The 26156-nt window shown below is 42.8% G+C and overlaps 1 protein-coding gene across 2 annotated transcripts in view; it reads left to right on the top strand.

Moving 5' to 3' along the window:
* ATRNL1 (attractin like 1) overlaps positions 1–26156 on the top strand; it is a 2333760-nt gene that overhangs the window by 922172 nt on the left and 1385432 nt on the right. For both annotated transcript variants that reach the window (XM_085603276.1, XM_085603277.1), the window contains exon 17: positions 20270–20458. In XM_085603276.1, coding sequence (XP_085459402.1) covers positions 20270–20458 — 189 coding nt within the window. The remainder of the gene's footprint in view (positions 1–20269; positions 20459–26156) is intronic.

The following is a 26156-nucleotide window of genomic DNA, read 5'->3' as shown; positions in this document are numbered from 1 at the left end:
ACGGACTTAGATCAGACCTCGAACACATCCCCATCCGGCCAACCTGACAGGATACCGAATTTTGAACCTATCTCCGACCGTGGAGACCTAGCTTTTTGGCCGATGCCCGGTGGAGCTACTTGATAGCTATAGAAGAGATGGGCTGTGTACTACCCCTTCGACCGTCACCTACCCAGCTGGACATTGGGTAGACCTTACTTCGTCTCTCCATCGTACTCTCCCTCCTACCCCTTTACTCCACCCACTGTCTCCTTTACCCTCCTTTACGCTCCATGTATCCCTCCTCTTTGCTCTCTAATTGTTTTCTCATTGAGACCTAGCCGCTTGACTGATGCCCGGTGGAGCTACCTGATAGCTATAGAGGAGATGGGCTGTGGACTTCCCCCTCGACCGTCACCTACACAGCCGGACTTTGTGCAGACTCTCCTTCGTCTCTCCATCCAACCTATCTCCATCCTTTTTCCCTCCTACACCTTTACCCCACCCCTTACCCTTCTAAGCTCCATTTATTTTGTCTTCCGACGCTCTTGAAATGTTTTCTTGTAACTGATGTAATTCTGTAATTTTGTGGATCCTTATGTAAAGCGCTCCGATACCTCCGGGTCTAGCCAGCGCTATATAAAACTCAAATAAATAAAATAAAAATAAAAGTCTCTCTTCTACACTAGTGCGCACATCTGCCTTGCAATGCAGAGCTCTCCAGGTGGGCAGTACTTATTGGGAGTGCTGGTTAATCACCTCTCCTGCAAGGTTACAATCATGGGGAGTTCTAACTGACCCAGGTATGACGTATAGTGTGTCCCCATAAGAAAGCTACATCTCACAGAGATGTCATTCAGGGCCAGGGATAGAGGGAGGGTGACATTACTTGGAGTTTGTTTCACAAATAAACAGTGTAACTGAGACTGGCCTTTTAATTTAAAGTTGCTTAGGAGAATCTTCCCTTCCTTAGAGTTCCTCACAATGTTCAGGCAAAATTGGTGGATGTATAGTATTCGATAGTATCTACCTTTGTCTAACCAAATATCGATCTTTTTAGATGGTCTCAGCAAAGGTGCTTATTTCAAAGAATTCCTTGCTTCGTCCATTTCTGGTAGTTATCAAGACAGCGGTTATGGCCACCAACCCACATCATTTATCCTGTTTCTCAAGCATCAATATTGTATCCACAAATCCTCTCCTTATAACATTACGTTAGTTACTAGTGAGGAGTTAGCCACCACATGCATTTGTATTTTCTTGGGTTGCTATAGTCCTTCATTATGGACTTTCTTTGTTTTTGTTGGATTTGATGCCTCACAAATTATGCAGTTTGGGTTTGTTGGTTCCAGTATGGTCATGCACTCTTTCGGTGCTCTCTTTGTATTTCTTGTACTGGCTGAAATTCTTTATACAGCACTTTTGTTAGTAATGCCACTGGAAATGTTAATGGTTCTATTACAAATCCTATACTATCTTGCCAACATTTGACTTCCCTATCTGCGTTTCTTTGGAGCAGTACTCGGCTGTCTGAATGTCACATAGTGAGACGGTGTAGCCGTACTTTGTCATTTTTGTTAAGTCTGGTTGACAGCACAGCAAAAAGGTTTTGCTACTTATTCTTTAAAATATACATTGTGTGCGTTGGCTCCATACATGCATTGTATACAGGTTGCAAAGGTTTTGTTGTTTTTATGTCAAGTCTACCAGACAGCACATCTGGCTGGTTGCAAAAGACCTGGTATGGGATTACCAAGCACTTATAGCGGATCACTGCCCACCCATTGATTACTACTGGTTGACCTTATTGTCACTTATTTACTTGCTTCCTATTTTATGGCTTTTTTGTATCAGCTTGTCAATCTTGTGTTTATCCCTCCCATAGAGCATAGACCCTTTACCATCCCTCTGATTGGCTGGCTTCTATCCTTCCACTGCTCACTTTTCAGGAACTATGTTCTTCTTTTTGGCTTAGCGCTCCAAAAGAATACATGTGTTTTACAAATCTCTCCCGCTTGGTCTTCACATCTGTCCCACCAAATGCATGTCTGACCATGCTGCGGTCTTCTTCATATGCTGCAACCTCTCTTGTGCACTTGTTCCCCTTGGCAAATTACCCCATCCTCTGTGTTGCTTTCACTCCTATTTGCTTCTCCCCTACCCTCCGTGTCACGTTTCCCTTATGTGCTGTTTCACTCCACCCACTCCATGTTGTTACCCACCTTCCTGCTGTTCCCTACCACCACCTAAACCTGTACGTGATCAGTCCTTCTCTTTCTTTCTTTATATTTTTTACAGAGGGCCAGGCAGCAAGTTCTCCCCTGAGGTCCCTCCTCCTCCTTAATAAAGGGCTTTCACACTTCTCCATATTTTTTTTTTAAACTTACTGATCCATCTTGCCTACAAAATGACATGCTCAGGCATGTCATTGCACCTTTTAATTTATTTATTGTTTACATTTTGGCCATGTTGCACAGCGTCTTGCAAAACGTATTAATTTTGCCAATGCTTTTTTACATTACTACACCCACCATTGCCAGGATCACTTCTACCACTATTCACGTCACTACAATTAATACCAACAACATTACTACCACCACCATTCCCATTGTCAACATTACAAAATCTACCACTATACCACTACCACCATCGCCATTATTACAAGTTCAGCCTCCTCGGTTACCACTGCCTCCAACATTATCACCACCAATACCTAGGCCATTATTGCTGCTAACATTAACACCAAATTGGCTATTCATGGCTTTAATTAGCTAACACATTCAAATACAGGCATGAAAAAGTGCTGATTACTTGTTTTTGGTCACTAAAGTCAGCTTTAATGACTTTGCAAAACCTTGTTTTCATTGTGTCTTGTCTTCTGTTGAACACTTTCTGGCCTGGTTTCGATGTTTTTATCTCTTCGTTTGTTTATTGTCTGCTTAGCTACTATTGCTATTTTTGTTTTAATTAATGTTGTTCTTTAAACAGTTTGTCTAATGTGACATTCATCAGAGGTCCATTATGCTAGATAGCTGTTATATATGTATTTATATTTGTGTGCAATTTTTGTTGTTTAAGATATCTGCTTCCATACTTGCGAGCTATGCTCAGGTGTTTGTGGACACGCTGCTCTTTTTATACTTTTTCTTCAGGTGAGGTCACTCCAAATGTGTTCCTTGCTTTATTCTATTTTTCACATTGTATTAGTTAATCGAACCTCCAGGAACTGTAGTAGTTAGAGCCCCTCCTGTAACGATTTTACCACTTTTCTCTTTATATTCCTTGTCACTCTCACTGTCAGAATTTTGGATTCTTCTGATGCATGCTGACTATCTTTAATGAAGGTAGTGGTTTAGCAAAGTAAACCAATTCATCTGACTAGTCATGATATTTTATATGGTGATTTTGTTTTATTAAAACCTGAAAGTTATAGAAGGATTTGTAATTACATTGAGGGTCCAATTAAGAACGTGTGGGCCATAATGAAGACAGTCAGGGTGGCGGAGGACTTTGCATCCGCCATCCTGCCTTTACTCTACCCGCCAAATTTAGAGCTCACCGCTGGTCCTGTAGTGAACTCTATGGGTCTGTGAACCACCGCCATGGCGTTTCATACAATGCCATTTAAAACGTTGGTGTGCGTCAGTCATCGGTGGCACTTACACCAAACTTTAAAAGTTTTTATGTTTCCAAAAACAAACTCCCAAGCAGGAGTTTGTCTTTCGAAAGTAAAGAAACTCATAGCCCCAATTCCATGGGAGTTTTCCCCATGGTGTGGGTGTAATTTATGAGGTCTGTTGCTAGCCAAGAATTTTTGTTTTTATTAAATGATATAAATGTGATATATTTCGACCTCTTCTGTGATATGTTCCCGAGGATATAAGAGCCTGTTGCTCAAGATGCTATCTTTCAAGTCTGTGTAATGGTAAACTTTCAATGCTGTTACGCTTTTCATACCCCCATTGCCTTTTCTAGGCTCAGAGTGACGCTGCTCTGTCACAGCCAGGATTTATTATCCTTTATTAAAAATGATTTTCTATTTTCTCCATGGATCCGTTTCCCTATTGCTCCGCCCATAATTCGGGTATTTACCTGTCTGCTTAACTGCCTTTTTAACACGTGGATCTGGGCTATTTTATTTTCTCCCAAAAGCCACACTTTTTCCAATCATTTCCCTTCCCTGTTTTCTCTAATTATTCTATTGCTCTTAACTTTGTCTTGCTTTCCCTGGCATATACATTTGTTATTCTCTTGTGTTACTTAAGTTTCCCTTTTTCTCTGTATCTGTCTTGAAATTTTCCGCATTCTCCTAGCTTTGCGCTGCACAGCATTTCACTCTTTGTTTCAGAAACAGACCTGCCTGTGCATAGTCCTATGCCCAGGGTTCATTGTTCCTTCGTCTATCCTTTGTGATCAATTCTTTACCGTGAGTCAGTGTAGTCCAGCCTTCCCTCTGCTCAATGCTCTATATCCATTGCTCCCTTGTGCCACCTTTATCTATTATGTTCCTCCATAACACGTAAACAAAAATGAATCAGGGGTCACCTCGTTCTTCAGTTTTCTCTTACAACACCAGCTTTCTCACCCATCTTTATCAGCGTCCTGATCTCTCTCCTTCACTATCCGGCGCCACATAATCCTTAGATGTTCTGGTATTTTCTGCTCAAAAGGATCCACCATTTTTCCTTGATTTCAACTTAAGTGAGGTAGATTGACCAATTAACCTCTCTCCCTGCTCCTGTTTACTCCATATAGAATTTCCAAACGTTCAGGCTCTCATATTTACTGTCCTTGGTTGTGCCTCATCACACCTTAGGCAGGTGCGCCAAGCGCAAGCAGGGACAAAGAGCCCTATTGCAGAGAATGCGCTGCCCCCAGGGCAGCACACGTTTGCAGCTGCCCTGGGGCAGTGCACTCGTTGAAATATTGAGTGGTGGCTTCAAAGCTGCTCCGTGTTGCTCTGTGAAGGCAGCAACCTGCGTGAACCTTAAAGAAGGATTAGAGATCCCCTGTAGGCGGGTGCAATGAGTGAATGCACCCACCTGCTGGGGGATTTCTTGGTGGGGGGGGGGTGGGGATCCATGGGAGCCCATTCACCCCCCCATCTCCACAGAGCTGCCCTCAGGGAGCGTACTAACAGTGTGCCATGATTTTGTGGTGCACTTTCAGTGCACCACCTAAGGGCATGTTTGTCTTTATGCCTGTGTCCATAATATGGTGTGGGTGCTGATGCAATGTGATTCCCTCATTTGCGTGGGACCACACCCCCATTCAAATGAGGGAACGCCCTCTGAAGTTAGCATTGGCACTTTGCAGAAGGGGCCCCACAAATATCTGCGGCCCCTTCTGTAATACCATAGCTCCCAAGGGGTACAAAAACAGGTGCACACGCCCGTTGTGCACTCAGGGCACTATGTGTAACATGGCCCCTGGATTTTGACAGGTTGAAACCAATGAACTGATCCTCTTTGCATATTTTATGGAAAAGAACCCTTTAATGGTCTAACTGTCATGTGAAACTTTTTAATTGACCCCTTTAGTGATGTTGTGCCAGAAAGTATGACTTGAGCGTCTTGTTGGACTGTGCTCCCTGAAGTAGCGTGATATCAAAGTATGGCATCATCACGCTGTGAAACATTAAGAAGTTGCATTTCAATTATAGCTCCTTCCAGAACCCTTAATTCTGCAACGTGGTCATTTCCTACGTACTACCCTTTATTTCACAAAGGTGAATAAGTATTTGGGAATTGATATCGTGAACGAGTAAGGGGATACAGAATCAATTCAATTGACAGATTAACTCAAGAGAAGGGCTACATTTTTAGTATAGTTGTTTATTTCATTTTATTTATTTGTATTTATTTTGAAGTTTTAATAGACCACCAATAAGCCAACGAGGTGTTGAAGCACTATACCCAGGAGAAAAAAAACGTATCACTGCCTTACAGAAAATGTTAGGTTTCCTTTTTTTGGTGGAATCACCAGAAAAGGTGATGTAAATGGACGTGGTGATGAGTAAATTATCAAAGGCAATATTTATTTTCTACTTGACCTTTTAAAAAGAAATACACATACTTTGTTGCATTTCTGATGTGCAAGAGACAAGTTGGAAGAGGGAACAAATCAGCAAACTGTAACAGCATAGAAAGTGTAGACAGAACAACACCAAGACAAATTCACTCAAGAGACTGATGAATCAAGCATTAAAAAACAGAAAAGCTAATATATGGTGATGTGCTTTCGAAAAAGGAAAAATGGATGTCCCCTTAATGTAAATGTAACAAATTGTCTGAATGACTCTTACAGAAGGAGAGAAACAAAAGATATCTGTGATTTATAGTGTGGCATCCTGGTACTTTCTTATGAGTAATCAATATATTGACGGCCATTAATTCAATTAAAACCTCTGTAGGAAGACAAACTGCATAGCCTGTTCCGACAGTACGCTAGTGTTTTTCCTTAGTCTCTCCATAAAGAGACAACATTTATTACTGTTATAAACCTTTTCCTCTCTTTTCATAGTAAGATAGATTGTTAGGGGGCTAATTGGAGGGGATCCCTGAGGGGCGGAAAGAAAGAGTATATCAAGGCCAAAAAGTACGAAATGCACTGCTGGCCCTGCCTACTTTTCAACTCACCCACTGCCTACTTTAGACAGTGTCCAGAAAAAAGGACAAGGAAATCTTGTGGTTTCTTGCCGCTAAAGGGCACAGAATTTATTTAAAATTCTGAAGATATTATATTTCCTCGACCCTGGAGGGCTCATATTTGTATAATCGCCTTTCCCTTTTATGCTCTGCTACTCCCCTCCCCCCAGGAACTCTCTTAAATTTCTTGGCAGAATGTTGAATATGGAGAAGGTCAAACTAAAATAAGGTCGTAAAGCAAATTATTAAAATGTTTCTCTGCATAATTATAAAAAAGGGTTATTCCAGACCAGGTTAACATAAATGTTGGATTATTTGCTATGCGTGGGCATTTGGCTGCACACAAATGAGTATCAAATTTGTCTTTGCATTGCTAAACTTCTGGAGTCTGGGCAGAACGTTTTAATATTAGCTTGACAAGATGGCTCAGTGGTGAGAATGAGTATTGTAAACTGTTGTCTCCCTCCCCCCCACACACATTTCAAACATTATTATTGGGTTAAAATACCAACAGTTGACCTTATTCTGAGTAATCCCACTTTTCTTTAATCTCATAATTTGAGGTAACAATGCTTTCTCTTATGCTTGATGTTCAGCATGAGAAAGATGTAATGTTTGGCAAATCCATTGGACAGTCCCAGGTGAATGGCGGCACAAGGTGGGGGATATCGTAGCTCCTTTCTTTAGAATCCTCCTGGTATGGCCTGGGGTGGAGGAGCGGTGGCACCAGTCTTCACTGTGTGCTCCTTTTACCAATGCAGGGTGATCTGACGCCTTGAAGTTGAGCTCCAGACTCCAGAGCTGATCCTCTTCCCCGATTATCGTCTTTTGTGGTTAGTGCTAGACGAGTGACTGGCTATCAGAAGCAAAGCCAGTAGTAAAGCTTTGTGGTAGGATGGACTGTAGTTCTTGAGGGTGTGAAGGGTTCTTACATTCTCTCTGGCGCTTTCTGCTGTGGCCGGCTGCATTCAGCCTAAAAGGCTGTTGCTAGACTCAACCTTTAATAAAAATCTTCAGCACAGCATGTAAATTGTGAACTAGAGATTGCTGATCTGATGTTTACATCAAGGGAATTCACTTTTGATTCCGGAAGCAATACCACACCGTATCAGCCAAGTTGCCCTAGAAAATATTTAAAGTTGAGTCCTTCAGTCCTCTATGCTGTCAGCACAGTCTTTCACTTGATTCTAAGCCTGTCTAGGAACTAAGGGAGAAGGTGGGGAGGATATGACACAGGTGTGGGTTGTTGCAGAGTAGTACGCCAGACCACAGACCTTTCAGGATTCATCTTCTGGATAAAAGAACAGGCACACATGTGTTTAAGCAGAATATGTATGATTCCAGCTCTCCAGGACCATTTTATTTCAGAGTTATCATCTCTCCTCCTACAACCCAATGTATTCTGACATCTTGCTCCAGTTGAAGGGAACCAGCCCTGAAATTATAATAATGCATTAATTAGGTTGGTAGAGAAAATTGAGGACTAGAGCCATCTTTTCATTGATATATAGACGTCATCTGACCAACCTGTGAATAACCAGGGTCACATTCTCCTTAGAGGTCCCAAGGACAGTGTTGTATGCTCCTGATCAGTAACACTACTATTTTTTTTTTTATTGTAACTTGGTTGTCCGTGCTATATTTATTATATAACAAACTTTATTAAGCACCACAAAGCGATAACAAGTTGTTATAGCAAGTGCAATACGGCTTTATCTTTTGTTGATCGTAACACAATTCCTGTCATAGAATTACATCTTTGCTTTCCTATGTCAGATGAAATAAAATAGTCTAATGACTATAGCCAAGGAACAGGAAGAATGAATACATACATAAAATACAAGCACCATTTGGTACAATATGTAGTAGATGCCTAATCAACCCCACTAACATACAACCCCCCACCCCCCACCCTCCCTCCTGACCTGTCGGTCCCTAGGGGCCCTCTGACCTTGTGTGTGTGTGTGTGTGTGTGTGTGTGTGTGTATAGTGCTTGCTTGTTGCGAGTGTCTTCTGGTGTGCAACTGAGACGTGAGGGTTGTACGTGCTACATAACATCAACTTGATGCAGAATTGCTTCTAATCCACAAATGTCTCCATTCATTTACTTCTCTTCTGTTATGTGATGTACCGGGCATCACATGACACCCAGCAGGTAGTACACTGGAGGTGACGATGTTCACTTGACAAGTCATTGTAAAATGCAGAATACATTAGGGGTCATTTATCACTGGTGTAGAATGAGTGCAGGCTTATGCACAGTTAATCAAAAAATGCAGCCATACAGAAAGCCATAGATTGCTGCACACTGGTTTGCAGACCTCAGACGTGGAAGCCATCCTTCTCCTTGATGTGGTTGGTTCACGCGTGACAGAACCAGCTTGGCTTGGATCTTGGATTGACAAATCTCCTCTATTTGTACAATTACTGTAATCAGTTTTGGATAAGCGTGTCTCTTGTGCATTATGTGAGTAGATGAAAGATGAAAAGCTACACCTGGGCACTGTGCTTCGTGGAGAACTTTTGCATACCAATTTTTATCCCCTTACTTCCTCCTTAAAATCTCCTTCCCCCTCAACGACGCCTGCATAATCCACCCGCACAGTGCATAACTAGCCAATAACTTTTGTTTTGCTTTAGTGGTTCTGTATAATGTACACTGAATTAAATGTCATCTATGCTGCCTGAATGCTGTCCACCCTGTAAGTGAGGCTAAGTGCTTTGTATCACATAATAGAGGTAAACTGTTAACTTCGTTTGGAAAAGTGCATATTTCTAAGCTCCCACTGCTTAGAAGAGGTGACTCAAGCCATGGCTTGAGCACCATCAAATGGAGGGAGCTTTGGCATTCCACAAATGAGCCCTACGAGCTTTAGCGGTAAGGCATATTAATGGAACCTCCAAGAGACATAGGGATTTAGGAACTTATTTACAGTTGGCGACCGGGATACTCCATTGGAAATGTGGCAAATGTCCTATTCGCTATATAACCTGCATCATAGCCTATGGCAATTATAATACATGGGCAGTATATCTGCCAATGTTTGATGGAGCATTAAATAAGGCCCTTAGTTTGTATTCACATTGATGGACAATGGTACAATAAGGCTGTCGGGTAGGTAGCTGGATCATTGCGCTTGACATATTTCTGTAGGGATTTTCTGTGAATTCTATTCTGACTTTAATGGCTAGCCCTTGGAAAGATTTAATGGTTGAGGATGTGCTTTTCCTAAATTGTAGAGTGGTCAGGCTGTCAGAGTTTTGGATTCTTCTGGGGCATGCTGAATACCTTTAATGAAGATTGGGGGTTTAGCAAAGTACAGCAATTCAGCTAACTTATCGTAATATTTTATATTGTGATTTTTGTTTATCTAGGCTTGGAATGTAATGTTTTTAATGATAGTGAGGGCCCAATTTAGAGTTTGGGAGCCAGAGGACTTTACATCCCCACTCTGCCCTTATTCTAGCTGCTAAATTTAGAGTTCACTGCCGGCCCAGCAGTGACCTTTGTGGGTATATATGAATCACAATTATTGCAGTTAATACAAAGCCATTTAAAAGTTTGGTGTGCAGTCATTGGTGATGGATGCTTACACCAAGATTTTACTTTTCCAGAAACAAACTCCCAAACAGTTTGTTTTTGGAAAAGTGGAAAAGTAATGGCCCCAATACCATGGGAGTTTTCTCTCAAGTTGTGGGGGTAATTTGTTTAGGCCTAGATTTTTGTATTTTATTAAAATTATTTATCTTTAATATACCTAGTTATAGGGGCATTCAGCCAGCCTTCTTCATCCTTTGGTCCATTTCTCTGTCATTCACATGTTTATTTCCGCCCAGTACAGCGTACGACACCTTTGAGAGTGTGGCTGAACCAGGTTACACAGAATAAGGAGTTAATCAGTGGTTACAATTAATTCAGACATTTTCAGTGCACTATTGCATACTTGGTTTTCTCAACTGACAGACCAAGAGGCCCCATAAGCGCAGATGTGCACCCCGCAGCTCTCTGTGCACATAAAGACGAGGGATATTCTGTGAAGCAGGTAAGCCCGAGCAGCCTAAAAAAGCAAAACTGGCCGATTACAGGCCAATCTCACTTCTCCCATTTCCAGCTAAAATGATAGAGATTCATGTGAAAATCCAGCTAACCACTTTCATTGACTCCAGCCAGGCACTTAGGACCTGTCAGTCTGGTTTTCAGGCTACTTATGGAACTGAAACCATTGTAGCTTCTTTCACAAATGATTCAGGACACGACAGAGAGGGCGGCCCTGATCTTAGACCTCTCTGCTGCATTTGATATGGTTTCTCACTCCATATGTTGCAACATCTTGCCTTGATAGGTGGCTGTGATTTGACCTTAGGCTAGGTTACTTACTTTCTTGTAGGCAGATCATAGACAGTTTCGCTGGCCACTTAATTAAAGCTATGGGCTATGGAGTTCCACAGGGACCTGCCCACAGCCCTACACTTTTAATAGTTAAATAGCTCCACTTTCTTTTTTGATACTAGGGCATGCGCTAAGTTTAATCGCCTATGCGGATGGCACCTGACTCATTCTGTATCTGGATGGCGACTTTAAATCTACACTAGTTTGTTTCCAGAATTGTATGCCCTCAGTCGTCATTTGGTTGAATAAATATTACCTTTGTTTAAATTCTGATAAAACTGAGATACTCTTATTTGGACATCCGGAATTCGTCTTGGTGGCCTCAGAACTTGTGCCTGTTCCCATTGCTACACAGTCAGCCCGTAACCTTGGAATCGTTTATATTATCTCTTATCCTATTTAAACCAAGCAAACAAAATAACTTCAGTTTTCTTAATCGTCCTTCGAATTCTAAAGAATGGCCTCCTCATTCTTACCTCTCATAGTCATAAATCAATTGTCCAGTCACTTGTTATGTCTTGATTGGATTGTGAAAATCCTTACTTCTAAGCTTAGTAGGCAACCAGGCTTCAGTGTGTCCAAAATGCTAGTGCTTGGTCTTAACAAACACTCCCACATCTCTTCCCTTCTGGTGTCCTTCACTGGCTTACAGTTCACAAGCAATGTCTTGTCATATTAAAGATCTTTTTGTCTGACATAAAGATATCTATGGCTCTTTCTGACATAAAGAGATCTATGACCCTTCACCATCATTATGGCCAAACATTTCTCCATATATAAGCCTACTCGACTCCGCCTTTTCTCATTCCCCAGTCTTCACTGCTCCAGAACAGGAGATCGTGCTTTGTCAGTGACTGCTTCCAGAGCATGGAACACTCTTACCCTACATCGTTTTAAGAATTTAAATCGTTTTTGGATCTGCTCATAACACTCACTTGTTCTCCTAGGCCTAAATGTCTTCCTTTTCCTTTATTCGGTCTTCTAGCGCTAGGACAACCTGTTCCAGTGTAGCAGTACACTTAATCAAATCATTAAAGGGCAAACACGAGGCAGATTTTCATTTGGTTTTGCTCATTTTTGCAATGGCATAAACGAGTAAAAAAAAGTATGGAGTTGAATGTTTCTACCGAGAGAGCAAGTCAAACAGTACAGTTCATCAGCTTTAGTTGTTCTCATTTTACTGCATTTTTTGAAGCAATAATTTATGTTCTTTGGGAAGGGTAAGTGGCATGAATGGGAGGTGTAGGGAGGCAATCTGCCAGTGCCCATGCCGAAGGGAAGTCACGTGGGAGATATGGGCAGAGGGTATGGGAGAAAAAGAGAAAGAATCAAACCACTAACCTGCTTGTCACAAAAGGAAGAGGTGCCATATTTAGTCTTTAAATCAGTTGTTTATGTCTTGATATATGCTTCATTTCTACCAGCCACACCTCATGGATCGGCGTCTGTAGTGTTTTCGTCCTCCTCAAGATTCCGAGTTTTGCAATTGCTAGCATAATCTCAAACTAACTGCCCCAATTGTAGTTATACCACCAGGATACTCAGACAAGTCATGGGGTAAAGTTCGGGAAGACCAGAAGCGTATTCCACAACAGCCCTACATGTGCAATCTGCAGCCAGTGGGACAATAGAGTCACATAAGACCAGAGAATATGCAGAAAGTCACAGTCAGGTGCTGGATACCTCCAGTTGTTCAATAGCTCAAGTTCTGGATGGCGTGCAGTGCCAGTTACGTATAATCGTAAAGCAGGTGAACTTAATTCTTGCTTCCCTTAGTCTCTTGTCATGGGAGTCCAGCGAGTACTTCCAAATTTCATCCTAGAATTGTACAGACAATTTTTAGTGCAAGTGGTATTTGTGGGAGTTGGCAGTTTGGAAGGAAACAGGGCAATATAATGGTACCATAAAGTACTGATATTACCCCTTTGTGTTGACCCCAGACATGGAGGTATGCTCTTATCTGGAAAGAGAGTAAGAGATAAAGGGGTGGCCCAATGCAATCAAGAGACATTCACAACTTGACGGTGGCTCCATTAGTCAATCCATTTTCATCAGAGGTCTTGATAAGATTTCATCTGGCCAATGTGGAGTATATCAGTGAGTGAGACAAGGCTGACCGCAAATTAAGATTTCAAGTATCCCCCTATTCAACCCCAGTCTTTCCCCACACAGGTGCTTCCAGGTAGATTTAATAACACACCTGAAGTTGTTTATAAATGTGCACCACGCCTGAGCGAGAGAGTGCAAATAGGGTTAAAATAATCAGTGGTTCATTATGCAGCACAATACAGGAGTCCGCTACCAATTTTGGAGAAGAGAAAGTACATTTAGATCCCCATTCGTATTCATTGCTTACAGCTCACCATCAAGTCAGCAAGGCAAGCCTATTTGTTTGCCACATAATTGGATTGCATGTACAGGATTCTCACCTCTCCTGACATCTTGTCGGCATGATCCACTGTAAGCCTGGGCCTTGCGACCCCCACATTAGTTTTCTAAACAGAGACTCAAATTCCCTCAGAAGTGAAGCAGCCATCTTTAAAGAGATCCTGCCTAAAATGTTCATAAACCTAGGCTCTCCAGGCAGAGAGGGAAAGCGTGAGCCTGCCCTTGCTTGAGAAGAGAGACTGTCAAACAGGGGGTGCCCAGACATGTTTGCGGCATGTGGAGTACCCAAAAGGAATGGGCTACCATCAGGAGTGCAGCCAGAGATGAGCAAGATGCGAAAGGTCATGTCACACCGTCTCCCTATGTGGTTTATGTGGTGAACTGTGTGTAGAAAATTTGCAACTCAAACCAGCCACTTACTGTTCAGCACCATTGTGTTATATCAGGAGGGACTAATGCTGCCACTGCTTGTTGTGCAGCGTATCCGTAAAAAATCCCTGTCACATCCAAAGCCAAGAGCCGATCACACTCCACAACCCAGTGGCTACAGCTACCAAAGGCAAAGTGACTGTTAACAAAGCCTGCTACTGTTCATCTCAGTGGGAAACTGCCTAAATTCTGCAGCATGAACCGAACAAACACTCTGACGTGCACTGAAACAACTGTGACCCTTGCTAACAGGTAACACAGGGTCTTGGAACAAAAGACCAAGACAGTATCTTGAACCGTAAAGACAAGCCTACCATTAGAACTACAATGTTACCAGAGCAAACTCTTTTTGTGCAAGATCACACAAAACGACCTGCAGGTTAATGATGCTTGGTCCTTGACTGGCAAACTCGCACCTGTGCCTATTGTTGCCTATGTCTAGGTATCACTATTATATACAGGAGGTGGTGGCTTAGCAATTACCAATAGTCTGGAATATCACATTTAGTGCCCAATTACGATGCCACAGGAAATGGCTCTGACCATCGGTCGGAGCCATTCCTATGACATCGTAATTGGCTGTTCGGATTCCTTTCCAAATGACCCATTTTAATGGGGTCGGTCAGAAAGGAAACCGATCCGGATTTACAAAGCCTCCAGTAATCCCTTGCATGGCTCTTTCTGCCCGAAGGATTAAGATGGCAGATTCCCACATTTCCGAAACAGGCTTTGGAAATTCGACTTTGGGGGCCCCCAGCAGGGCCCCCATTGGTGCAAGTCCTCCGGATGGAGGCCTAGGAGGCACCTCTGGTGCCCTCCTGTTGATCCCTGCACCCTACGGCAGGCACCTTGAGGTGCCTGCCACAGGGTGCAAGGATGAACTGCATCTCAGCTCTTTGCAATGAGAGCATGCATTCCGGTTGGAATGCTTGCTCCAATTGTAAAGAATAGGAATGCGACCGAACAGCATTCGGTCGCATCCTAATTGCTGGGTTGGGACGGACAACAGGATGTCATTCAGTCCCAGTTCCAAAACAATGTGAGTCCGTCTGACATCGTAATCTGGCCCTTAGTATTGAACCGCATTACAAAGATTTTCGTTTTGCTGAGACTTGAAAATAACGTTTTCTTATGAGAAGCACTAGGCTAAACAGTGAATTATGGTGTATGTTGAGTGATTGTTGAAGTATGGGGTTTTCCCCCCACACTACCTCCATGAGACACCTTTGAGTGTTGCCCTCACTACCCCGTGAGTCCAGTGTGGCTGGGGAGTACTTGGCTCTGCTTGTAGAGCCAAATCACCCCATAGTTCCTGGCACAATATCAGTCCTCAGGCAATCACTCCACGGGGCAACATACCCTATCCCAAACTTGCTTACAGCCTTAATTTGTGCTGCTTCAGTAAAAAGTTTGAAAAACTTCGATCTCCCCTCAACCACCGTACCTACCCGCCTGACCAAATTTGTCATGAGATATGACAACGAAAATGCAATTCATTACTATGACACATAACTGATTTTTGTGGTAAACAGCAGAACAGAAAGCCATCAAAACCAACACCTGTATGATGAGATGCTAACCCACCTCCCGATCCCCTATTGTTCCATCGCTGACCAACTCTACCTGTTTGCTAGGTAAAATAATTTAGCCTAAACTCATTAAAGCAGGACAGGTCTCTCAAATCACACTCTAATCCCTCCAGAGCCACGAAACATAATCCAAGCCCTTTCATCTCCTCTTCCACTAAAGTTAATCAACAGCTTCTCGGAATGTGCAAATGTGCATCAAACATTACAGAATGCTTCGGACCATCCCAACACCCTGACCCACCCAAACCTTACACTATCATTTATCCACCACATCCTCACCTTGCATGTGTTGCCACACATCAAATCCAGTTCAGTATATGTTCTGCTTCAGTCTCCAAATGTGACATCCCCGGAGGACATCCCCTCCTTGATGCTACTTGTTATCCCCTAAAGGGGAGACGCCCAAGGGCTGCAAACCTGAGCCTGTTTTTTAAGCAAAACCAGAAAACACTTTTTGTGTTCAAACAGGGCCCAACGTTTACCAGTTGGTCACACCTTTCTTCTCTCCAAACATTAGACTAGTCAAGTAAATGTAACAGCTGGGGACTTAGATTGGAATTCCTTGATCTTCCACAAATATTTATGTCCAATTCCGAAAGAACAAACACCTCTGTTTGTTTGCACATACAGCAGGAAATGCGCCAGCGGAGGTCAGTGTGCCATCCACTGTATTTGGACAAAAAGTTGTTAGTGTGGCGATTTCCTTTAGGCTCATTGGCAGTGTGGAATTCACCTCTTCTAAATCAACTCCTTTATCACAAGCCCGGGCAAAGGCGCTCGATCCCTGCTTGGTCCACACATTGCCTCCATTTTCACCCATTTGTTTTTTATTTCATGAACTAACTTTTACCGGAGAGAACACAAGCATTGATCATCTCAATTCAAAAAGCTAATTCTGACCCACTACACCGAAGACATTTTGGGGATATCTTCCTGAGAACGATCATCGAAAAAGTGGTCTTTTACTGAGGTACAATACATGTTCACAAGTGTGCTTCTAGTCTCCTGAGAGTCCAACACTTCTGACTCCACAGCCACCTCACACACACAGGACCTGCACTAGTTGCTCATCGGTCCATGAAGGACCACTAATTACCCCTGATTCCACAAAAGAGCTGCAAGAGGCCTGCAAAACCTAGACACAATTGACCACAGTACTCTCTCTTCGTCCTAAAGGCCCACTAATTTAGCCAAAATTCGTCCTTGTAGATGGTTGCTTCCATAACTCCCTAATTCTAATCTGTGGGAGCAATCCAAGACTACCCTCTTCCTGCAGTTACTCACTACATACGTTTCACAACCTGGAGAGCTTGTACAGAGTCGCGCATTCGCGCAGTACACTAAGGAGAAGGGACATGGAAGACAGAGGGTGTCCAGACACTTAAATCAGTAGGCTGTAGTAATGGATGTCACAATAGGCTGCATGTGGCATGTAGTTATAAGAAACCTCCAACAAATAGCACGACTGGCTGCACCCAAATAGTACAAAAACACAGGATTATTTTGGTAATTCCCAAGTCAGATCCCAGTTGCCTAACAAGAGTTAGTATCTCTTGCCTTTATTGTTGCTAATCGCTATGGTTCTGATTCTTTCAATGAAAACCAGATATATTTACACTTGTTTCTTTATTCCTATGTAAGTGTCTCTTCTCATTTGAAGGCATTGATACATGCACAGGTCTAACACATGTGTGTCTGAAAATAATTAGCTAATCTTTTGCAATAGTACAGTTGCACTTTAAGAACTTTCCTTTCACCCCCCCCCCCCCCCCCCCCATGGGAAATATTTTTCCCATGGAAAAACTCTTCCATGCCCACTCGGTTCTGAAAGTGTTCCCTCCCCATTGCCACCTTCACTACAGATGTATTCCCACCCTTCTCAAGGGTACATCTTTGAGCCTCTCCAGGGTGGGCAGAATTGAGTCTTACAAAGTTTTGTTAACCCCTTCGACGCGCATGACGGAACGGTTCCATCATGCACGTCGGTTGCGCTGTGCGCATGACGGAACCGTTCCGTCATGGCCCCGCCCGCGCACGGAACCTTCAGCATGGCGCGGAAATCCGCTCCGCGCTGAAGGGGTTAATATCCATAAACTTTAACGTTGTGATGGTCACTTATTTTGCAACATGCATGCGCCATCAGTGAGAGTAGATTTAGTCATACTTACTATTACATATACTACAACTGGTTCTGTCGGGCGACCAATTTCTTAGCATTCCATCAATAATGTACAGAAATAAGAAGAAACAAACAAAAATGAGATAAATCAAGATTAGTATATTGTACTGCTTTTCTTTCTTTTTTCGTTTTTGTATATCCGAAGCTGTTCCCAAAACAAGTTCATACCAGAAAAGACGAAAAAGTGACTTATAAGTAAATCAGTGATCTTCTAGTGACTAACTAGGTGTTTAAGTGAAAGCAATATGTACAGTGCAATCAGATAAAAACAGCATATATAAATATTTGATTCAATGGACACGTGTCCCTAAGAACTCGAATCTCCAGCAACGCTTCTTTGGATTCTAATATTTTTCATGCGGTGGAGAACATAGGGTATGGCTTGTCAAGATCCATCGACGTTTTCCACCCAAGAATGTGCGTGATTGCAGGTCTTCTTCAGGACAAGGTGTGGACAGCCAGTAATGCTGAAGCAGGGAACACTTGTAGTCCTTAAGAGAATTAGAGATGAGAAATCCACCGTCCGGTTGGATTCTTCACTCAAGCCTTCCGCTCACAAACAATGTGATTTGTAAATGGAAGGCTTGATTGAAGAATCCAATCGTTCTCCAACGCATGAAAAATTATAGAATCTAAAGAACAGTATATGATGTGCATTGTAAAGTCTTAAAATAAACAGAAAATTCATAAAACTACCTGCATATTACATACAAGATACTCTGCAACAACCAGCTAAAATAATTGGCTATGAGGCAATTTTAGCACACCAACGCCCTCCAAGACCCAAACCAAGTTTGCCACTCCCTCTTTACTCCCCCCCCCACCACCACCACCCTCCCGCGAGGCTGGGGTACTTGCTATTCTATGTATTGTGTTGGTCCCTTTCCATTCTTGGTCGTGCTTGCCAATAGTAACATCAAGGTTGTAAGTAAGCTGGCTTGACTCCTATCCTTCAGCACCTGAATGATTGTAACACCCTTAAAACGCCCTTAAATCAGCCCTTCCTGTACAGTAAGACCAAAATTGTTGACCATTCTGTTGTATCAATGAAAAGTGTGAGCAATGACCCATTTTATCGTATCTGATGTGAGGCGCGAACAAACCTTCTGGCCTTGATGTACTGCAAAAGAAATATAAATGCACAAGTAAAAGTTTCCTGCTAATTTTAAAGTTGACTTTATTGCAGATAAAAATAGTGATATTTCTCATGTTATTGTTTTTCTAATTTTTGAAAAAATACTTCTAATCCATGGATCTTCCACTTCCTATTACTTTCATATTGTCAGATTTATCTTTGTTGATTAAATTAAATAATCTTTTACCACTATCTTCAGTTTTTAATGCAGTATGTGTAGTGCACACATAAAACAATAACCCCTATGAAACACAGACGAATGAAAAAATCAAATCTATCATCTCACAATGATGGCAAACGCACACACAAACTATGAACATAATAACAGTACGTCTATGGTTCAAAAAACTACAATCTAATATTTGTGGAAAATAAGCCATGCCACACTTTTTTTTTTTTTATATAGAAAAAGTTGTTTGCGGATATTGGGAAATGTCAAAGATAAATATAAGACATACTGTACTGGGAAGAGATAGGCTTTGGTATACTTTCAGACCAAGTGAAAAATTAATTTAGTCTTAGCTATTTTATCATAAATATAAATAAATGGACAGCAAAAAAGGCACTGATTGGTATGTGTCGTAACTAAGGGCCTAATTACGTCTACGACGGTTCGATAGACGTCCGTATCCATGGTGGCGGTGCGGTCACTGCCGCACCGGTGGTCCAACCGCCTTATTACAAGTTGGGCAGTTGGACCACCATAGGACCTCCGCAACTGCCAAGGATCAGAGATGCCTGGCTGTGTTGCAGCAGTCTTGAGGCCACAATATGCTTGACAGTGCCACTGCGGCACCGCCAAGCATATTATGAGTTTACTCTTCCGCCACAGTTTTCATGACAGTGAGCCCACCATGAAAACTGTGGCAGAGAGGAAACAGGGCCCGGGGTGCATGCATGGGGGCACATGTGTGCATGCACCCCAGTTCCTGCCTACCATGTTACATTATTCCAGTCGCCCTGATCACAATCTAACACCTACGGCATCTGCTGATAGTGGGGGCCACCAACCTGCAATGTGTGTTCCCTCGGTCTGTTATTTCCACTTTTGACTGCTACGCACCTGTCCAGCGCCTGGTCCCAAGGGGGTTGTGGAATCTGGTGGGGCCCTTTACAGTTCTGAGTTTATCGTAGAGTCCAAGTGTTCTGTGGACAATGTCTTTGGTCATTTTTCGTAATGTCTGCAGGTGAATCATACTGTGTACTGGTCAGCAAGATTCATGTAATGGCCTACGTTTTTTGCACACCTCAATCTTTTTACGTCTACCAAATTTTTCCGAGCACGGTAGTACCTGCTTTCCTTAGCATTTCCGGTTGCTTAACATTCTATCACACTAATGCGCTGGTCTATGAATTATGCGCTCTTTTAATATGTGTACTGCAGTTTGCAATTTCAGAAAGTGCTGAGAATAAATTCGCCACATAACTAAATACGGTAAGAATGTGCTGCTGTTGGATGAATGGTTTTTCAAAATTATCAAATAGAAATGTGCAATCTCCCTTTCGTTTACTTTGTGTCTCTTTCTCTTTTAGTCAGCCCAAACCAGAATGCCAGGCCCTGCAAGAAACCATGTTCCCTGCGCACCAGCTGTGCAAATTGCACAAGCAACAGCATGGAGTGCATGTGGTGCAGCAACACCAAGCGGTGCGTGGACTCCAACGCGTACATCATCTCCTTCCCGTATGGACAGTGCCTGGAGTGGCAGACCACCACCTGCCCGCGTGAGTACCTAAAACATGAAAATCACTACTGACTAAAGGGAGGCAAAGTATCTGCAGTGTGAGTGAGGAAGGGATAAGAACATGACTTGGAAAAAAAGAAATGGGGCTCACATGCCTGCATAGAAAGAGTACTAGGCAGAGGAGCATCATGGATCATAGCATAATGGACCCCATAACTAGTCTCCGTGGAAAAGGCTGCTTTGAAGTGGAAGGCCAGAGCTTATGCACGTTGCCACTATCAAGTCCCATCACCCGTCAATACTTAAATCAACATCCTTTATTCCCTCGTCTCCTGAACACAACCAACCATTTTAGGCCTACCAGCCCTCAAACCCATGCTGCTATTTAGTATTACAGTCACTCCCCTAACTTAGTAACCCTACTTTTGCAGACCTCACAGCCCACCCAAATCCTCATGGCTTGTCAGCTAGCTAGACTTCACTGACAATAAGTCAGCTAGAAATTCCAATCTTTCTGCCTATGTTCCTGACTTACCCATTACCAAATCAATAGCATTAACTTGCATATTAACTCTTCCTGCATAATCAGAACAATCTGAATAAAACAATTTGTTGTCCTCTGGGCTTGCATCTACAAATTTAAATCAAAACAACTTTGTTGCCCCTTTATCTGTCTTACAGACTCCATTTGTACGCACTCCTAAGCTGAAACAAAGTAGGCAAATTTGCTTGCGGTCTCATAAAAAGATCGATGCTTGTAATCTCTGTGTTCTTGTTCATGGATCCACCACTCACCTCAACTTCAGCGGGTCTGCTGAAGAGAAGCACACGCAGATGGGTCCAGACCATGCGATTTGTCCATCTTTCTAGATAGGGGTGGGACCAGAAATGGAGAACTTTGAGGCCTCGCCTACCTTGAATTTCCAATCGTAGTCTACATTTTCCCAGAGCTTTAGAACATGTTCCACTTATAATTTATTCTGTAGTCTGTGTTTGCATGTGTTCTGTAAGTCTTGCAGGGCCCTCCAAATACTATAGCTTTTTACTGTACCTAATTTGTGCATATGTTAGTATTTTCATTTTTATTTCCTCTGTTGTTTATTAATTGTCCCTCCAGCAGTAGCGAGAACTTGGATAATGCTGGTATTACTCAATTGATTCCATGGCAGCACCCATTTTATATTCACTCTAAATATCCTTCGCGTTACAGTGTTTAATCTAGAATTTTTGTCAATAGCTGTGTGTCCTCAAATTGGCAGTGAGAATAAATAATCCTACCAAGATTACATGTTTTGGTCAAGTGCAGAAAACAGAGTTAGCACTTGGTTCTACTGGTTCCATCTTACATCCTTCAGTGGAAGATTTATTTTTTCTTCAGTGCCCTCATTCACCTTCCGCCTGACTTATTCATGACTCCAGGGATGTCTTCAATTATCTTGAGACAAATGGGAAGCAATACTGTGTGGATAGTTTCAATACAATGCAAGGTCCCATATAGCATCTTCCTGCTTGGCCTTTGTTCCTCTCGATCTTCACTCAACATCTTCAGTTCTTTGTGATCCAGACTAGAACATGTCCCTTCATCCCAACTGCAGCTACCACAGCATCTAGTGGTCCCTAATGTTTGCTTTCCTCTTACAGTGTATTGTTGGTGCCTATGAACTATACCTCCCTTAGTCAGCCACAGAGGTAAAGTCTCAGTGCTAAATTTGTTTTTGGGTACCACGTCATGTCAGATCTGTTTTTTTCCAGTGCCATGAAGGCAATTCAGTCACCTAGAATGTCACCAGAAGCATGGCACAAATTTTCTTCTACGACATATAAATGATGGCTGTAGGTTAAGAGAGAGGAAATATTTTGCTTTGGCTAAAGCACCAACCTACTTACATTTGCTCTGCTCTTGCTGTCATCTTCACAGCTCCAGTATCAACACCTAGTGGTCAGCCTAGCAAGTTTAGGCAAGAGGACAGTGGGGAGCATCACTCAGTAAAGCAATATGTCTGCCAGATCCCCAGAATCCAAAACTGCAAATTCCTGTATGTAAGTGAAAAGAGTGATGAAATTGGTGTCCCTCCTGTTAGTATTAGCTAAGTGAGCCATAGTCATGCACTGAAAGTCCAGCAATGGCCCTCACATTAAGCAACGATTCAGATATAAAAAGCCTTCAGAATAATCCTGGGGAGGAACGAGAAGTCCACCCAAATAAAGCCAATTTAAAAGCATCTATATAATAAGTATGGGAGATTTGCATTGCACGCTTAGCAGATCCAAGCAAATAAATAAGAGCTGCTAACTAAAAATGCCGATGCACACCAGTAAAGTAATGCTAATGAGACCTCGCTTAATGCCCTTCAAAGTTGTGTACTGCATTGATATTTGTTGTACCTGGTCCCTTTTTGCTGGGTGATCCCCAAACCTTTTGCCTTCTTCCTCCTATTTTTTTCTGACCTGTTTTTGTTGGTTTTAGGGCTCTGGGCACTTTACCACGGCTAAGCAGTGCTAAAGTGCATATGTTCTCAGTGCAAATTGTAAATGTGATTGGTTTTTCATGATTGGCATATTTTATTTACTGGTATGCCTCTAGACAAGTGCACCATGTGTGGCCAGGGCGCATAAATCAATTGCTACTAGTGGGCCTGCAGCACCTATTGAGCCATCCACATGAGTAGCCTTGCAGCCATGTCTTAGGCCTGCCACTGGAGTGTCTGTGAGTGCAGTTTTAAACTGCCATGTCGACATGGCAAGTGCACCCACTTGCCAGACACAAACCTTACCTTTTACTACATGCACGGCACCCCTAAGATAGGCCCAAGTTAGCCCCATGGGTAGGGTGCAGTGTATTTAAAAGGTAGGATATGCTGGTGTCTTTTACATATCCTGATAGTGAAATACTGCTTATTTTGTTTTTCACTATTGCAAGGACTGTCTCTCGCATAGGTTATCATTGGAGCTGCCCTATAACCTCTTACAAGTGTAACTTCCAATTGGGAATAGATATAGATTTGAAGTCCCTGAACTCACAATTTAAAAATACATCTTTTAGTGAAGTTGGTTTTTAAATTGCGTGTTCGAAAATGCCATTTTTGAATGTGGGCATTTTCTTTCTTTACCGTTTTGGACCTCTGCCTGCCTGTGGAATCCACGTCTTAGGGACGGCTGTTTGTGCATTCACTCTAGACAGGAGGGTGACAGTTGGGCGGTTTGTGCATTCACTCTAGATAATCACATAAAAGGGAGCTGAGGTGTGCCCTGCATATCCTGAAGGCCCATCACCAGGCTGATGGGCCTCCATGAGCTAGAGTGGTGGGAGGAGTTGTCACTGACACCTTGTCTTCACACAAAGCTGTCTTCACTTCTCTGTAGTGTGTCTGGAGCCAGGTCAGGGAAAGTCAGGGTCTTGTGCATTACAAAGTCTTTCCTTTGAATTTTGTCTACTTCAAAGGTGGAAAGGGGTATAAGTATTGGACCTCTGACACCCCAAAATCAGCTCGCTGTGGAGTCATGAGGACACTCTTCAACTACGAGGAGTTGCGGTATCAGGAGTAACTGCCACTCTGCCAGTGCTGTGCTGGCCTGCTACAAGCTGATTGCCGTGTGGCCAGGAGGAACTGCCACTCTGCACTGTGCACCGCTGTGTTGGCCTGCTTCCTCTGTATCCACCTGCCCTGTGCATCCACTTCTACCTAAAGGAACTCCAAGGGCTTGCCTCAATTTCCATGAGAGATTTCTGGGATATCAAAGATCTCGTGCTTCAGCTCATTGTCATTTGTGCTCTCCAAGTTACAGGAGCGTGCCTGGACATCGCCAAGGAATTAGTTGCGGTGCTTCATTTGAGCCCTGCACCACACTATCTACGTTGAGCCTGCCTCTTCATTTGCTGCTGGCCCTAGTGTTCCCATTTCACCTGCACCAGAGAGGGGTGCTGTGGACTGGTGGCTCCCACTGCGAACACCACTAGGAGTCCCGAGCGGTTTGGGGACTCACCTGGTTGTCTAGCACCTGAAGTGCTGCTGAAGAACTGTTTCCCCCGACATAGCCGTGCCCTGTCTACCACACTGTAAGTCCTGGGTTCAAGGCTCACTGTCCAAAGTGGCTGGCCACCACACAGGGGCTGTTTCATTTGAGTGAGGGTAAAAAGGTCATAATCCCTTACTAGTCATGTAATAAGCATAGATCCTTCTTGTACTGGTTCTGGCCCAGAAACAGGGGGAGGGGCCCCTATCCCCCTAATTTAACGTAGAACTTTGAAGGTGTATCCGGGCAAGAGTTTAAGTTTTAGATTTCTAAGGAAGAAATTTCCAAATCAATGTAGATAGATCCGATGGTGTTTAGTCATATAATCGTGCTTTATTCGTCAAGTATGAATAAAGAAAGGAGAAGGGCACAGCCAACACGTGTTTCGCCCCCTAACCGGCCATCAGGCCTGGGGCTTCTTCAGGGCTGTACATGGGCAATGTAACAACATAAGTTTCAGGAGAATTCGGTCAGTGATGAGCACATATCACACAAAGTTGTGGAAGGTAAGTATAGAGGGGTTAGTAAGAGGGAGAAAAAGGAGGGGAGAAGGGAGGGACAGAGTTGAGGTGCGAGAAGTGGCAAAGGTAAATTTACAAGAGGTTAGTGTAAGAGGGAACGGTAAGTATATGGGTGAGGGATTAAGGAAAAATAGGGTGTGAGTGAGAAAGAGTATTGTGAGAACCGGAGTTAAAATATATTTAAGTGACATGTAAGAGATGGAAGGAGTGCACCGGGTAACGATAGTTGGTAGACGAAAGATTTCAACAGAGTGACAAATTTAAAGAGAGGAATGGCATACCACATATACATGTAAAACATTCCGATTTTATACATACGAAATATCGAGGATGGTCATTTAAACATATTGACATCAGAAAGAGAGAAAAAACACAGGTTTGTGTAACAAGTCATTGAGCCCCAATATAAAAAGAGCGCGCATATGAGAGACAGGTTGAAATCAATTCAAAGTTTGCATGGTACATTGGTCAAATATCATAATCAATGAGGAACGAAATTAGAAGTCAAATTAAAGCATGCGGTCATTGAAGAGAAAGAGATAGTGTTGCATATAGTATCAATACAAGAGCAATCAAAAAGTCGCGTGTATGCAGAACGGGTTATAACGGATTAAAGAGGGTTTTCATAGTAATCGTGCAATCAGCAAGGCGTAGGTTTTTTAGAAAGTACAATCGTGAATGAGATAGAAGTTACCACATTACGTGCAAGCGTTATAATTAAGATTTGTAGAAAAAACAAGAGTAACATAAGAAAGTCAAGTAGATTAAAGCGAACGTATATTTACAGTATATCTGTAATTGGCGGCATCAGGGGCAGCGGGGTCAAGGTGTATGATGGAAGAAAGGATATCAGAATTAGTATCACTTGCTAAAAATCTGTGGGGAGCGCGGAAGAAGGGGGCGTGGTGAAGTAAACCAGAATTACAATGAAACGGTGATTTTAAATAAAACGAGAGGTGGCGCGTTACAATAGAAGCAAGTTCGGGCAATCGGGGTTAAGGATTGCAGTATCATGCACTAGGGGATAGATTGATTGTGAATGAATATCAAGGGCTGTAAATTAGGTAGAGGCGGTCAAAACGGAACGAAATCCATGTGGTTGTAGCAGTAGTGCTATAATGGGTTGTGCGAGGTGCTCATAGTCGCTCGACACACGGAAAATAGTGAAGCTAGACGTTAAAATCCAAGCAGTCCAAAAGACGG

Source organism: Triturus cristatus, chromosome 1_2 (assembly GCF_964204655.1).
Source record: "Triturus cristatus chromosome 1_2, aTriCri1.1, whole genome shotgun sequence".
Classification (NCBI taxonomy): Eukaryota; Metazoa; Chordata; class Amphibia; order Caudata; family Salamandridae; genus Triturus; species Triturus cristatus.
Note: the sequence above shows the minus strand (reverse complement) of the source record. Positions and strands in the feature narration are given on the sequence as shown.